The following is a 15,580-nucleotide window of genomic DNA, read 5'->3' as shown; positions in this document are numbered from 1 at the left end:
CGCTGGGAGTTCTCATCATTTTGTCTTTATTTTAAATCATAAAACAGACCAACCAAAGCAGTAGACTCTTTTTTTTTTCCACCTCTCCTCTGCCATTAATAGTTTGGACCCACATCTCCCTCTGCTGGGACACAGCATCCCCTGCATCATTACAGTTTCTCATTTTAGTCACTGGATTTAACAAAACCATGTCTAATTAGTTACCTGCTGTGGGGTCTGCCTCTGCAGGTGTGACGTGTTGTTTTGTTATTTGTTTTAAACATGAGGCTGTGCACTTTAAACAGTTATGTCAGCAATAAATGTGCATAAATTCCCCCATTTTCAGAATGGTTTAATGAACATCTGGAAAAATACAAATATTCAGTTTTCTGACAACATGGCAAACAAACTGTCCATTTCAGAACCTGACATTATCAATAGAAATTCCACCATGCATACTCCAACATGTAATACTCACCCCTTTCCAGTTTAAAAAAAAAAAATCACATATTCTAAAAATAACTACCTATACATCCCTCCGCCAAACACACGCCACACATCATTTACAGTAAACTGATAATTCGGCTTGCTGTACACGCCATTTACCTGTAGATAACTACACGATAAGGGGAAGGTGATTCCCAAAAGACTTAATTAAGGCAGCTCAGAAAGTAAAATGACATTTTATTTGATGACATTTATGAATTGTAAAGCCCCCTCAACCCTGCCGCACAGACTTACATTCACAAAAAGTACATGTGGGAGTAAACATGTCCACACATATTCATAAACTATAGGTATGCAGACATGGAGTATGTGTGTTGTTCTGAAGTACCTGTTCCTATCTACATGCTCTGCTGATTGGCAATGATTTGACCTAAAAGCATCAAGCCTCTCGTGTGTCCGTGATCCAAGACTGGGTGTGTCTCTGACTGCAGCCTCCTCATAACTTCTCACTGGCAAGGAATGAAAAAATGTCATTAGAGACAAGATATAAAGAAAAACGATAAAATAGAGACCCTGGACATGCAATTTTTGCACCAATATAACACCGAACATTACAGTGTGTTGCATTTGTTAACAAATAGTAATGCACATATCATAATGCGTGCTTCATTTTTGAAGGAAAATAATATAATAACCAGTAAATGTGGAGCCCTACACAGTAGTTCTGGAGGCATTTCAAACACAACCACCTCTGAAGGTAAAAGTAATTAGTTATATTTATAATGTAGACAAATATTTTTAATAACAGCGCACGTGAGTCTAAGTAATGGTTCGAAATGTTAAAAACTGGTTTGTTCACTTTCTTGATGAGAAAACTGACACCATTCATGCCTGTGCAGCAAATACATACCTAGTGACAACAGTGCTGCACCAAGCCTTTAAAGAAGCATCCATGCAGGAAGCGACTAGCGGCAGAGAAAGTCAACTTCACTTCAAGTGATAAAGGGTGTGACCCGAAATGAGCGGGTCACATGTTAAACTAAAGGTAAACATACGAAAGGCAACCAGAGCCTATAATGTTTGCTAACAACTAACGAGGTGTAAAAGTGAATCGCGTCCTGTGCAGGCGTCCCTTAATGCTACGGTTACACCAGGAAAACAGTGGTTGGAGACAGCAGAATGACTACAATTAGTGCAACCGTGTCCAATGAACTTGTCATCTTGTTGGTTCGAAGTCAGGGATCAGGTCTGCATCACTTGCAATCAGTTTTTGTCTTCAAAGCAACTTTGGAGCACCTAGAAAAGTTGCTTTGAAGATGGCAACAGACTGCAAACAATTGCAGACACGGTCAGGGACAAAACTGCAATAAGGTCGGATGAGTCTGCTATGAGTTTGAGGTCAGGTTTGCAATTAGATCTGATCTGTGATAATACACTACTAAATCGGCAAAAATCGCGAATCTGTTGCTGTTGCAGACTGACTGAGTAGCACCGACTCAACAGGTTGCCTCCCACCAGGTGACCTGATCTGTCACCTCGAGATCGAAAGTGGTCACCCAGATGTTTTATGGTGGGGAATGCTCAACATCTGGGTCAACAGTTGGTCAAATGTGAAAAAGTTCAATGCAATCACCAGCTTCTCCTAGTTGCAAAGGAGGTTGTCTTATGTTTCTCTTGTATGACTGAGCAATAAGGCTGACCAAGTAACAAATAACCTTTTGTTTGTTTATATGTCTAAAACCCAAAGCAGATAACCAGCTTTTGGACGTAGCTTCATATTTTTGACACGAACACCTCTGTCGCCACAGGAGGGAGTGGGAGAAAAGGCTCTAAGGTGAGATCTGTGACAAAACCAGGATGTGATAAGCCAAAGTGTTGAGCTGTTGTCAAATGTGTTTGGCAGCATTAAACACTCAATGCTGCACCTGAGCTGGCATTAACAAAGACCAGACCACTAACTGGGAAAAAAAACTGATGGTGTTACACCCAGTCTGAGTCCATCACACTGAATTTCAAGTGTACAGACTTATTCAAACTCAGGTATAACCTTTTGCTTTCGCAGAGAACCAGTGTTTGGCAAGCGAACAGATATATCTCTTGGAAGTATCTGTTCGCTCCATTACAGCTCCCAGTGTTCTATTGTCAATTTTCCACCTTATCAGTCTGAGTACGGGATATATTAATCAGATTACCTGTCCAGGTGAGATAGGACCTCACAAAGCTGGGTAAGCAGGGCACGGTGTTTATGAGGGTTGCCCTCGAGTACTCCACTGAGACGACTCAGGTATGAATCCAGATTTCCAAGAGATGCTGTCTCCCCAGTACCTGTTCAGGATAAATACAGAACTGCAAATGTTTAATTTTGACAATTTCATATGAGACTCTAATATATATATAAACTAAACCCTGCTGTTGCTATAGCCACATGTTTAAAAGTCAGGATAAAAGAGATTGAATAACATCAGCATTATCTAATATTTTGCCTTCCTACTGCATTTCCCTTCATGACTCTGACCCAAACAATGCTGACCTGGCAAGGGCACCGATGAGAGACTGTTGACCAGTGTGTGCTTAATGGCCATCAAGTGTTGCTGGAGAGCCTGGGTACGCTTCTCATCTTGCCCCAGTTCAGCCTCCAGGCGCTCTTTAGCATTGTACATGTCCTTAATGTGCCGCTGCAGCACTGCATTCTGCTCCTCAAACTCAATGTTGGCCTTACGGAGGCGTCGCAACTCTGCCTCTCGAGCTGAACGCAGAGAATAAAAATAAAACGAGTTTGACGGGGCTGAAGGTTTATGCGAGAATGTCCGATTACCTAACAGAGCAACGGCACAGTTCTGTCTTAACACTACTAGTCAGGCGCTGTCAGTTCCTCTGTTACCTTTGTTCTGATCGAGGAACTCTTCGGTGAAAATAGGAATGTCAAATCTGTTTGAGAGGTCAGAAGCCTAAAACAGAAAGAGTCAGCAAATGGACAACTGACGGGAAAGTGACACTGAAGAAAACAGTAATAACTGATTAGAGCGTCACCTACCTTTGTTAAGGATGATCCTGAACTAGTGCCGATGACTGCAGATGGTGTGTCTTCTGATAAAAAGTGTATGTGCATTACACACAGCTCACATAAGACATAGCAACTCTAAAGCAGTAAGCAGAGGCTAGTTGTTACCTTTTTTGATCCTCTTGTCTTGTATTTTAGCACTGGTGATCTGATAGGCCTCAGTCTGCTGATATTCCTTCAGTTCCTGGGCATACTGCATCTTCTCTCGTTCCGCCTCATCCAGATAACGCTATTGGTATACGAAATATGTTCAAATACAACAACACCCTCTGCAAAACATCACTAAATATCCAGCTGATGAAGTTATTTTGTGTTATATTGAATAATCTGCATGTGCATGGGACACTTTTAAGAGCTACCTGTTTGTCCATTGGAGCTAATCGTGTCCACTCTGCTCCGAGTCTCTTGGTGATTTCTGGGAAAGGTAAATCAGGGTACCTGGCCCGCATGTGTTCTCGACGTTCATTCAGAAAGCGCACATATCCTGTAACAGGTGCCTTGGGACCATTTGGCAGCACCTTCTTCCTCTTCTTTCCCTTCGGCCAGCCTCTTTTCTTGGGCTGGAGATGGATGAAACAACAGTCTCAAAAAGGCAGGGACAGTCTAATCTGACTCCTCCTCAATCAGGAGACAAACCCTGATGCAGCTAGTGACTGCCTTAATAATCAGCTAAGATCCACTGTCTCTAAAAAAAAAAAAAGAACATGGCAGCAGGGCTCAGGATTGCAAATATAGATCTGAACAAACCACAAGACTTCTGGAACTATGCCATTTGGACTGATGAGACCCAGGCAGAGATGTTTGTCCATAAAACACAACAACACATTTGGTGCATATCAGCACAAACACCTCAAAACATCTGTAAAGCATGGCAGAGGAAGGGGTAATGATTTGGGTTTGTTTTGCAGTCATTGAGTCAACCATTGACTCTGTATATTAAACTGGGTCATGCAAAAGGTCAATGATCCCAAGCACAGCAGCAAACCTCCAACAGAATGGCTGAAAAAAGAAGCATGGTGCTGCAATGGCCTAGTCAAAGCCCACATCTCCAGAATGTGCAAAAACAAGTGATAGAAGAGACACAGAAAAGCATTCCATCAAGAACCTGCTGGCAGACTAATGAGTCACAGGGTGTCCTTAGTTTCAGGACCCTCTATAGAGTCCAAAAACTTTTTTTTTAAAAACCTGAGTGTACCTGCTGAAGCAAAGTATTTAACCAAATATGAACATCCTTATTTTCCCAATTAAAAGATTAAATTAAATTTATTCAAATCCGGTCCACTTTGGTCAGCTGCAGCGGTGCTCACCTCTTCTGGGGGTTGATCCGCTGTCTGTGAAGCTTTGGGCTGCTGTGATGCATCACTCTGCTCTTGTTTGATCCCTCCCATGATCTGAGTCCGTGCAGCTGACTCTCAGAATAAAAACGTGTTTATCCGTTAGAGAGTAATTCCGTGGAGAGAAATCTGTGCAGAATTAGAAGCTTTAAGTAGTGTACAAAATAGGTTTACTAGCATCGATTATAATGAATTATTTCCTCACAATAACGCCGATTTTCAAGCTAACCTGACTGCTAGCAGTTCAGTGTAGCTAACGTTAACTGGTCGCAGCTCTCACACACGCACATACACATACACACAACAGAAATCTACACAATAAAAGATAATCCACACCGCCCACTCTTCCGGTGGAAAAAAATGAAAATCAAGCACTCCTAAAAGTAGAAGTGTTTCTTCACTACGGAAAATTATAGATTTTTACAAATACATTTCTACTTTTTGGATTTTATTACTCACTCGATAATGAATCCCTCGGCCAAACAGGAAGAACAGCCTGCCTGTCTCCTGATTGGTCGATAGGGAGACTCGTGATTGGTTGGCTGGTCGAAGACCCCCCTCACCCCCTCGTTTCCACCCAGAACCAGTATGCACCGCAGTCTCCCCCTGCCATCAGATCAGGTAGAATAAATACAAAGGCAGGGTTTTAAACATGTTATTAATTTTTAAAGCGCTGTAAGGGCAGGACGTCACGGTGGAAAATAGAAGTAGTGACGTAAGACGCTCTGTAGTCGTGTAGATATGGTTGGAGTTGTGTTAGTTACATACTTTTTTTTTTTACAAAACAGCTTAACACAAGCAGTGTTTATCTTTATTTCCTACTCTACAGATCTCCTACATGATTACTCCTCTGTTGCTGTAAGGCTGACAGTAAAAATGTTTTCCACTGTGGCTCTTAGCTCAGAAGCACTCACCACTTTGTGACACACAGTGAGACATGCGCATAACGTGGCCACGGGATTTTTTTCGGACTTTTTTTATTGTATTATTTTAAGTCTTCACCGGAAGTTCGTTTACTATTCGCCATTTGGGCTTCTTTTCAGCTCCTGGTCGTGCTTTCCACGTCTGTTGTAAAATCCATCACGTGCTTTGGTGTCCTCTGGTGGTCACAGTATGTAACTACTGGTGTGTGCACACAGGAAAAGTGGTTTTCAACCTCTGTTACACAAAATCCTGCTTGAAGCAAGTCTTGCAACTCGACAGCCATCTTGAAAAGCCTCCGGGGACCTGTTTAGGCAGTTATTTTATAGGTTTTTGTTTTTTAAGCATTCTCGTGGCTACCACTGCATGAAAACTACCTACAGAAAATCCGCTGCAGCATCTGATGAAGAAAACCTAACCTAGCTCGAACTTTGATGCTTTAAAGATCTTTTTTTTTTCTTTGGCATCTTTGCTGTTGTGCAATTCTCTCCCAAATCTGTTTTGTAAAAACCTTCTCTCGCTCGCTTGTTGAAATATTAAGTTTACTTCTCCTTAGAAATAATACTTTGGCATATAATCATAACAACCTGCCCCGTATCCCTTAAGAAAAAAGCAGGAAAATGTACTTGAATTGAATTAATCAATGTGAAAAGCACTCTCTCTACTTTCTGTGGTGTTAGTCAAGGATATAGGTCAGAATTTTTATTTAATTAAAATGCCCTGAAGCCGTGCATGTGAAGTGCAACACCCTCTTCAGTCATTCGTGATTTATCGTTGTTAAGGTTCTTCATCACGAATTCAAAGATGATGTGGGATACAAATTTGTTTATTAGCAACTATGTTCCAAGCAGAAATCGTAAAAGGTCACCAGATGGCATTAGAGTGTTTACATCAGATATTCCTTACTTCGGTTCAAAACACATCAAACTACCTTTTTTGAGTTTATAAAAACCATGTAACAGATTTTTAACATTATGTTTTTCCTTTAAGCATTTAAGTTTTCTAATTTTTACTCACTGACTGAACAGAGATTCAATGGAAGATTACTAAAACTGTGTACTTTACAGTTTCAGATGCAAAGATGCCAACATTAAATTCGCCAAAATCAAATATGATGCAATTGTTTGGGTTTTTTTTTTTTACACTTTTGGTGCTCCATAAATATCAAACATCCTGAGACTAAACTGGCGAAGCTCCTTCTTGTGCCTCCGTATAAGATTTTTTTTTCCATTTCTAAAGCCTTAACCAGGCGATTTGCAGCCAAATAAGGCTTTAGGTCATTCAGCTTGCTGTATTTTAATGATTTAGATCCATTCATACTTTTCTAACAATCCTTCAAAAACATAAGTCACAGGACTTGCAAAACAGATAATGTCCAGTGTTGCATCAAGCCTCACAGAGTAGTTTAAGGCAGGAAGTCTGACAAATGAACACAAGTTTACAAACTAAGCCCCACCCCACTGAACGCTCTGGGTGTGGCTGTTAAGCCAGTGCTGGAAATGCAGGAAAGCCACTTTACTCATGCTGCAACATATGAAGACACTCATGTGACTTCTGAGTTGGAGAACTCATGTCTACCAGACTATAACCAGAGCACGTAAATCTCTGTACGAAGCTAAATAGGTTATATACTATTAAACTGTATGCCAATAAATACTGTGCATTTTCCCCACAGGCTTAAAGAGACAAACTAGCTTTCAAAGTTCTAAACTGCAGTACAACAAAGAAACGGTTAACAAAATGCTCATGGATTTACACACCCACCCACCAGTCTTTTTATCTTCAGAGTATAAACTGTCATCACTTTATCCTATTAGACATGGGGAGTGCTGCACACTAACTAATGTTGTCTCTGGCCAATAAGTCTGTTTCAGCTCCCCAGTTTACTTTTGACTACCATCTAAAAATCTAAATATTTGTGCCAAATGAAATTGCTTTGAGGCATTGAGTAATCACATTTATGGGAATGGGATGGACCAACAACCAGAACACAATGTCTTTAGCCACAGGTGTTCCTAGCAGCAGGGGTATAAAGAAAAGAAAGAAAGAAAATACGGGCTAGGCTAAAGCAAACCATGGCTACAAGTCAATGAAGAATAAGTATTCCAAATTCAACGTTTTCACCAGATTTAGGAGTGGGCAACACAAAAACAAAGAAAACCATCCACACAATCATCCCCAATAAAGAAAGCAGCTTGATACATAAAAGTTTTTATTTTCTTTTATTTATCGTTTACAATTTTTGTAGTCATTTCTTAATTATTGTCGATCCTTTTGGCAAACATTAGTGCTCACTGTGTTCTGTACAGTCCGGTCCCACAACGTAGACTTAAATTTGTTGGTTATGGAGGAATGAGACAAGTGCCAAGAGGGGTGTCCAAGCTTTTACAATTTGTCCAGGTAGTTGTCCAAGGCTGGGACACCTTCTTTGAGACCTTTACGTTTACGTGTCTCAAGGACAACTATACCGGGCTTGGATGTGGCATCCAGTGGGTTTCCAGGGAGGATCTGCCAATGGTCGAACACGCACTGTGGGAAGGCCTGGCCACCAGTGTTGGAACGCAGGTCAGCTGTGAAACCTGGTGACAGAAAGTATTATTTAATACCTCGTATACTCAGTATCACATGACTTGAAAAACACATTTTTCCCCCTGTTGGGTCACATCTAAATATAAACACAGCTTCATATTCATTTTAAAATACAGAAAAGCAAACTTTCACCTGGTGGTAATTTTTCAACTTGGGATTGACACCTGAACATAAATTAAGCTGAGATGATGGTGTTGTTGTTTGACTCTTCAGAACAAAAGAGGACTTACCGAATGACTCGTTGACAGGCAGGTAGGCCTTGATGACATACATAGGTGTTCCCATGACCCTGGACTCCTCGAACACATGACCACGCCTCCTGGTCAGCACGCCGTAAATGCCACCCATTGCACCTTCAGGGCACTGCGGAGCAAACAGATAGTGAGTGGTACCGACTTCAGTTTGTTTAATGCTATTCAAGTGAGCTGTGATAATAATACTAAATACTTGATAAGAGTAAAATCAGTGTTACTAAACTCCATAGTGCATATAAAGGTGTGGTAAACTCGTCCAACAAGATTTAGAATTAAAGAGATTTACAAGGTTTAGCTGGCAGCAACCTTCAGCCCTGCAACTCAACCATTCAAACTGTATTATTAGGCTACGTTCACACTGCAGGTCTTAATGCTCAATTCCGATTTTTTTGTCTGGTTGTTCACACTACAAATAAAATGCGACAGCAAACGCGCTCTAGTGTGAACACTCAAAGCGGCCCGCATGCGCAAAAGAAGACGTCACAACGCGCTCTGTTTAGACCCAGAGCAAACAATATTGTTTGACTGATGGCCCTTAATATAAAGACTTCGGACTTTACGTTTCCCAATTTTTGCTTTAAGTTATTTTGTTATTTACATAATAATGTAAATAACCTAATAATTATCCTTATTGCCGTTTTAGAGAGGAGCGGTGCTTCAAAGGATAGTTGCAGATTTCTGTCAGAATCTGCAGATTATACAGTACAAATAAAATGTTCACGTTGTCTTCCCAACAGTTTCACTAACATCTACACTGGATGGCCAGGAAGCGCTCGCGATGTCTTCTCGGGCGCTTCTCCGGCGCTGATAATTGGCGTCTGTCTTGTGTCAGTGACGTAAAAGACGGATTTAATGTGACATGACCGTTCAAACAGCAGTCACTTTCTAAAACATCGGATATGTATCGGATTCATTACCACATACGAAAGTGACCCAGATCGGATTTGAAAATATCGGATTCGTGCCGTTCACACTGTCATACCATGATCGGATATGGGTCGCACAGGGTCAAAAAAACAAACAAACAAACAAACCCCAAAAAAAAACCCCCAAAATCGGATTTGATGCGCTTTCGCCTGCAGTGCGAACGTAGCCTTAGAGACTCTGCTTTAGTCAAAGTTGGGTACTTACTAAGCAGTGAAATACTTCATCTCAGCTAATTTGATTCACTGAACCAGACTGCTGAACTGTTTTTACCTTCTGGCTCCCTTTTAAACGTAGCAGTCTATCAAAGTGTTAACTGCACCAACACCCAAGTCCAAGTATTCCGTACTTCAGTTTTAATGACAAACTATAGTATTTTTATTTTACTGGCTGTACAATCCACCTATATACACAAGCTTTGGATATAACTTTCCCCGTGCCATTTTCCCCGAGCTACAAATTGGAAACTAAAGACATCACAGGAGAAGACACTCACCTGGATCTCGACAAGGTAGACAGGCTCCATAATTCTGGGGTCAGCTGTGAGCTCACAAGCATACAGAGCTCTGCGGGCTGTGGGGATAATCTGGCCACCACCACGGTGAATAGCATCTGTATGCAGGGTCACATCATGGATGTCGAAGCGAATGGCACGCATGTTCTCTTCACAGAGGACACCCTGAAAACATTCACACACCACTTTTAAACATATCCACAAATCACTGGATAGAACGTTTTTAAAATGCTCATATTACACTCACAAGTATACTCTCAATGCTCTTACCTCCTTGGCGGCCCACTGGAAACCAGCAACAACACTGTCCTTGATCTCATTGAGGTACTGCACTCCCTTGGTAACGTCCACCAGCAGGTTGGGGCCAGTTCCATCAGGACCGAAGCACCAGATTTTTCTGGCCTCGCCGACGTCCCATTCGTACTTGTCAGCAAGGTAACGGGCACGGGCCTTGAGCTCCTGACGGGAGGAAACATCACCCTTCTCAATGTCTTCTGCCAGGCCTTCCTCGAAGGGACGGGCTTTCATGAACAGACGGTTGTGCTTGTTGGGCGACTTTGACAGACACATGATATCTGACTCTGCGCTGACCGTCTCTCTGTAGGACACCACAGGATCAGATTTCTGGGGGGGGAAAAAAAGTGTTACTGCACAAATGTTTAGAGGGAAATATCAAAATAACATCTAAATATGTCATCTCCATCGTATAAACCTTAAGTGCACTGCTCCTTTTACTTAAATTCAATATATTACCTTGATTGGAATGCAGGCATGATCCTCCTCCAAATCCTTTAGACAGATCTCCAGGTGCAGCTCTCCAGCTCCAGCAACAATGTGCTCTCCAGACTCCTCAATGATGCACTGCACCATAGGATCAGACTTGGACAGACGCTTCAAACCCTCCACCAGCTTGGGCAGGTCAGCGGGATTTTTGGCCTCCACAGCAACTCTGACAACGGGGCTGACGCTGAACTTCATCACTCTCATGTTGTGTGCCTGGTCGTAGGTGGTGATGGTGCCTGTCTTGACAAGGAACTGGTCCACTCCAACCAGACCCACGATGTTACCACAAGGCACATCTTCAATGGGCTCGACGTAACGGCCCATCATCAGAATGGTCCTGGTAGAGATCAGAGCAGGACAAATCAGTTGTGGCCTACCTCACAAATTTATTGCCAATAATTAATTAAGAAGATGCTGAAACCAACCTCTGAATTGGCTTCAAGTAGAGGTCGTCCTTCTTGCCAGGGACGAAGTTTGGTCCCATGATGCGTACCTTCAGGCCAGTGGACACAGACCCAGAGAACACACGACCAAATGCATAGAAGCGACCCTTGTCACTGGTGGGGACCATCTTTGAGATGTACATCATCAGGGGACCCTTGGGGTCGCAGTTCTTGATACCTAATGACCAGTTAGGGGGAAAAAAAAAAAAATTAACATTAACACGCAAAGCAATGTCAAGCTTAAAAATAATAATCCAACAACTAAAATTCTGGGTTATTTTAAGCAGGTGTTTCAAATAATGTCAACTGCTTTGTGCATGAGCAAATTTGAAATACATCAGCTGCATACCCATGGCAGCCTCGTCATCTCCAGGTCCTTCATAGAGGAGCTCACAACGGTACTTCTGGGCAGTGACAGGGGAAGGCAGGTGAATGGTTATCATTTGCAGAAGGGCTTCTCCAGCGGGCAGCCAGCGACGCATGACAGCCTTCAGGAGAGGCTTACCCTCCTTATCCTTGTCCTCATTATCCAACTTGATGTCCATCTTCTGGATCAGTTTGGCAGCTTCATCCTTTCTGAAGTTCATGATGGCATCAAACACCTAGAGGGAAACCATTTAGATTAGTTCAGTGCAATTTATTATGAACATGCTAGGATGTTAATAAAGCATCTGCGCCTGCTCAGGCTTAAGGTTGTCATCACTGATTAGTCAGGTCAAAGTGAAGAATGTTTGAGTCATCACATGCAGGCATACAAGGCAACTTTTATTCTGACTATGGCAGACTAACAAGTACATAAGGTAGGACCGCCAACGTTGCCATTTCTTCTTCCATGTAACCTTTTTTAAATACTTAAACATTATCAAAGGTTTCATACCTTGAAGATGGGATCCAGAACAAGAGCACAGAAGGTGCGGGGGTACTTTTTGCCATCGGCTCCAATTGCGGACTTGACGAACTTTCCATTTGCTGTGTCATAGTACCTAGAAACGAAAAAGTGTAATTAATCACTACAGATACACTAAAAACATTTATATAACAGAAGCCACTGTTAATTTACTCTATTAAATTAGAATGTATAAAAGCAAAAAACCCACCCTGTGCAATTTCCCATCATAACCTTATGCTCAGAATTACACTTTAAACTCTGCGCAATTCCCTCTGAAATGGTCTCTTTAAGAGAGCCCCCATGCACTCATTCTGACATCTGGACAGGCCCAAGCCCTCAACACTACAGCTGAGATTCAATGTATTAGAAACGCACCTATCACCCCACAGCTTCTTCATCATGTCTTCCACCTTCTTGCAGCGCTCAACAGGTGTCATCTGGGCGTTGCCCTTGGCAGCAAACTTGGCTGCATACATCTCAGCAAACTGCTTGAGGGTGAAAGCCCAGCCATGGAGTCCGGAGCCAAAGCCAACGGTGCCGAGGACTGGATCAACCTTGAAAGTGAGACAACAGTATATCAGCAACTGTGCTGGAGTACTCTGAGACAAACGGACAAATCTTTGTTCCAATTAAAACGTTCAGACTGCTACGCACCATGATGTTACCCATAGGTCCATTTTCATCCTCGCCATAGGTGGAAATGATTACGTTGACAGACTCAACAATACGCTGGAAGGTCTGGTAAAGGTCTTCGGGTTCAAGCTGCAGCTCCAGCAAGGCACGGTCCATCTTGTTCATCATCAGGACTGGCTTAATGCGCTCGCCAATAGCCTGACGGAGCACAGTCTCAGTCTGCACGCAGACGCCTAGTAGGGACACATAATACGACCACTAATTGAAGAGCATGTAAAAGTTATAAATCTTATTTCAGATAAGCAAAAAAAACAGTATCAAGGACTGTGCTGGCACAAGTCTTCCTTTGGTGTGTGAGCATATTCTTAATGCATGGAAACAATTTACTCTCAGTTGTTTAGTCATGTTGACTGAAAACTTGTCCTGAAACTCAATGCCAATACTCGTTTCTCCCAACCAATCTAAACAAACACTAAAGCAGGTCAGTTTTAAACAGCTGGGCTACAGCTACAAAAAATATCTTCATACTGAACATGCGGTTCTACTACACCTAGCATCTTATTTTTTGTGGTCTTGGAACTGGCAGGTGAAAATGTTAAAAGCCCACAAATATTTGGTTTGGCTCTTACCAGACACGCAGTCCACCACAACCAGGGCTCCGTCAGTGACACGGAGAGCAGCAGTCACTTCAGAGGAGAAGTCAACGTGCCCTGGGGAATCGATCAAGTTGATCAAGAAACCAGAGCCATCCTTGGACTGCTTAATGAAGGCGGTGTCATTTTCACTCAGCTCGTAGTACAGGGAGATGGCTCTGCAAGTTAAGACAAAACATTTGATTTTACCCCAAATTCTGTTCTCAACATAGCCCAACATACCACACAATGACCAAATACTACAATACATTGTACAGGTATTAAGAAAATTGAGCTCTATATGAAACTGATATGAGATTCTTTAATCCCAACAAATTTGTTGGCTTACATTAAAAATTCTCACATCAATTAAAATGCAAGAAAAAAATCCTTACGTTGACTTGATAGTAATGCAACGCTCCTGCTCATCTTTGCGGGTGTCTGTGAAACGGGTCTCTCCAGCACGAGCTGAGGCAATGATGCCAGCCTTTGACACCAGGGAATCTGTCAAAGTTGACTTTCCATGGTCCACGTGCGCAATCACGGACATGTTACGGATGTTGGCCTTCTTGTCCATGATGGCACGGATCTGGTCTACGGTGAAGTTCACCTGAAGGGACAGAGTCAAGATTAGACCATTCAACAGATGTCTGATTTTCTTGGCCCCTTTAAAATAAAAATAATTTAAGAAAGTGAGTTCAAAATACGATGTTGTGATTATTTTGATTCTCCTGTTAAGTGCAGATGAGGTTAAAGGCATCACTTGTGACACCATCTAATGTGGGACAAGATACTAAAGAAGAAGACGGGATAACGGTTAAAGTGCACCCCCTTTATGTCCGTTATTCTAAAACAACAGGCTCTGTGGCTCGCGCTTTGTGTAATTCTGCTTAGTATACACGGATCTTTCATTTGCTACACCTAACAATAACTGCGCCCTCGGCCCTGTAAAAATGTTGCTTACATAAGGTAAACTCAGCTGTGCTGCGCTTCCACGCTGGGCGTTGGGTGTCCGCCATCATCAAAGATGACGTTACTGTTGTCTACGTTTAGCTTAAAAAAGTATCCAAGTCGTCTGCCCCGGGTTTTATCCCAATATCGATTTGAAACCATCAATTTTTTTTAAAAGTATCACCTTACTTAAAAAGACGTTGGCAAAAAGCTGTTAAAACACAAACACCCGGCATAACGTCGGCGTGAGCAGGCCACGTGTACAGACTTTGAATCCATGCTAAATGCTAACACTGACGTACCGGCAAATTATTCCTACAGACCAGAACGAGGTCAAGCTCACTTTTTAACCATTTGGCTTGACCCATTACGTTTTAAATTTTCAAAAGCCTACTCATATCTTGGTTCTGTGACATTTGTATGGCCATAAGTGACAATTTACTGGAACGACGGCTAACGATGCCGCAAAACGCAGTCGTTGTAAAGTTAGCCAACATTAGCGGTATACAATTTATCATTTTAACCTTTAAAAGAGTCGGGAGATAAACGTTAATCCTGCCACAGAGGCACTAACGTAGGCAAAAAGATATGTATGATTTAGCAACATTTTCAATCTGCCTTTGGTCAGCCTTCGCGGGCCTTGCAGGCCACCGGCAGATAACAAAATGGTTGCCATTTTGATCAGAGCACAGACCACACACTATTATGCAAGTAACAATACATCCTTACAATTTTCACATACTAAGCTTAATATTGACATTAAGGAAAGTTTATGCGCCCAACAATTCATTACTCGGTTCAAAAAACAACAGCAACTCACCATTTTGACAGATGGTTTTGGATTCTCTTGGTGGAGAAAAGAGACAAGAAATTTTACACTGCCCACCTCACGAGGGCATAGGCAGGGAAGAGGGCGCTGACGTCAGAAAACAGCGCTTTATACTGCCTGCGTCAGCCACGTGCGTCATCACGTAATGGTGCATTCGATAAGTTGAAATCGGGCACTCGAACTTTCGTTCCATGCACAAAATAAAGGAAAACGTGGCTTAATTTCCAGCTGCTTCCGGGTGCTTTCATGCGATTTATATATTATCACGATAGTTTACATTTGGCGACAAAGGAAACACAGGACTGTCCAGTGTAACCATGCTCTAAACACAAACAAAAACACATCCAGAGATTGCGTCTTGTAGTGTAGCTCGATAACGGTGAAATATTTGCCTGCA

The 15,580-nt window shown here is 42.2% G+C and overlaps 2 protein-coding genes and 1 non-coding gene across 5 annotated transcripts; all 3 read right to left on the bottom strand.

Moving 5' to 3' along the window:
* Positions 1 to 310: 310 nt before the first annotated feature.
* Positions 311 to 5,429, bottom strand: hmg20b (high mobility group 20B). Of its 3 annotated transcripts, none has more exons than XM_031726793.2 (9): positions 5,281 to 5,429; positions 4,795 to 4,950; positions 3,847 to 4,047; positions 3,596 to 3,716; positions 3,461 to 3,513; positions 3,308 to 3,374; positions 2,957 to 3,172; positions 2,619 to 2,751; positions 311 to 935 (listed from the first exon to the last, which is right to left on the bottom strand). In XM_031726793.2, exons 2-9 carry the CDS (start codon positions 4,873 to 4,875, stop codon positions 923 to 925), a joined length of 885 nt encoding a protein of 294 aa, XP_031582653.1. In that variant the 5' UTR covers positions 4,876 to 4,950; positions 5,281 to 5,429; the 3' UTR covers positions 311 to 922. The 3 variants fall into 3 exon arrangements, with proteins under 3 accessions (XP_031582653.1, XP_039462359.1, XP_039462358.1); XM_039606425.1 differs by having other exon boundaries at positions 3,461 to 3,510; XM_039606424.1 differs by lacking the exon at positions 5,281 to 5,429 and adding an exon at positions 5,051 to 5,261.
* Positions 5,430 to 7,937: 2,508 nt separating this feature from the next.
* LOC116310057 (elongation factor 2-like) lies at positions 7,938 to 15,306 on the bottom strand. Its single transcript, XM_031726794.2, has 13 exons — positions 15,175 to 15,306; positions 13,799 to 14,013; positions 13,401 to 13,582; positions 12,793 to 13,004; positions 12,514 to 12,692; positions 12,127 to 12,232; positions 11,599 to 11,851; positions 11,232 to 11,427; positions 10,777 to 11,143; positions 10,294 to 10,647; positions 10,006 to 10,188; positions 8,562 to 8,694; positions 7,938 to 8,321 (listed from the first exon to the last, which is right to left on the bottom strand). The coding sequence occupies exons 1-13, from the start codon at positions 15,175 to 15,177 to the stop codon at positions 8,128 to 8,130; spliced, it is 2,577 nt and encodes an 858-aa protein (XP_031582654.1). The 5' UTR covers positions 15,178 to 15,306; the 3' UTR covers positions 7,938 to 8,127.
* LOC116310069 lies at positions 11,929 to 11,996 on the bottom strand. Its single transcript, XR_004198679.1, has one exon. It is a non-coding gene; the product is annotated as a small nucleolar RNA SNORD37 (small nucleolar RNA).
* Positions 15,307 to 15,580: the final 274 nt, after the last annotated feature.

Source organism: Oreochromis aureus, linkage group 23 (genome assembly GCF_013358895.1).
Source record: "Oreochromis aureus strain Israel breed Guangdong linkage group 23, ZZ_aureus, whole genome shotgun sequence".
Lineage (NCBI taxonomy): Eukaryota > Metazoa > Chordata > Actinopteri > Cichliformes > Cichlidae > Oreochromis > Oreochromis aureus.
The sequence above is the reverse complement of the archived record's forward strand: the minus strand, read 5'-3'. Positions and strand labels throughout refer to the sequence as shown.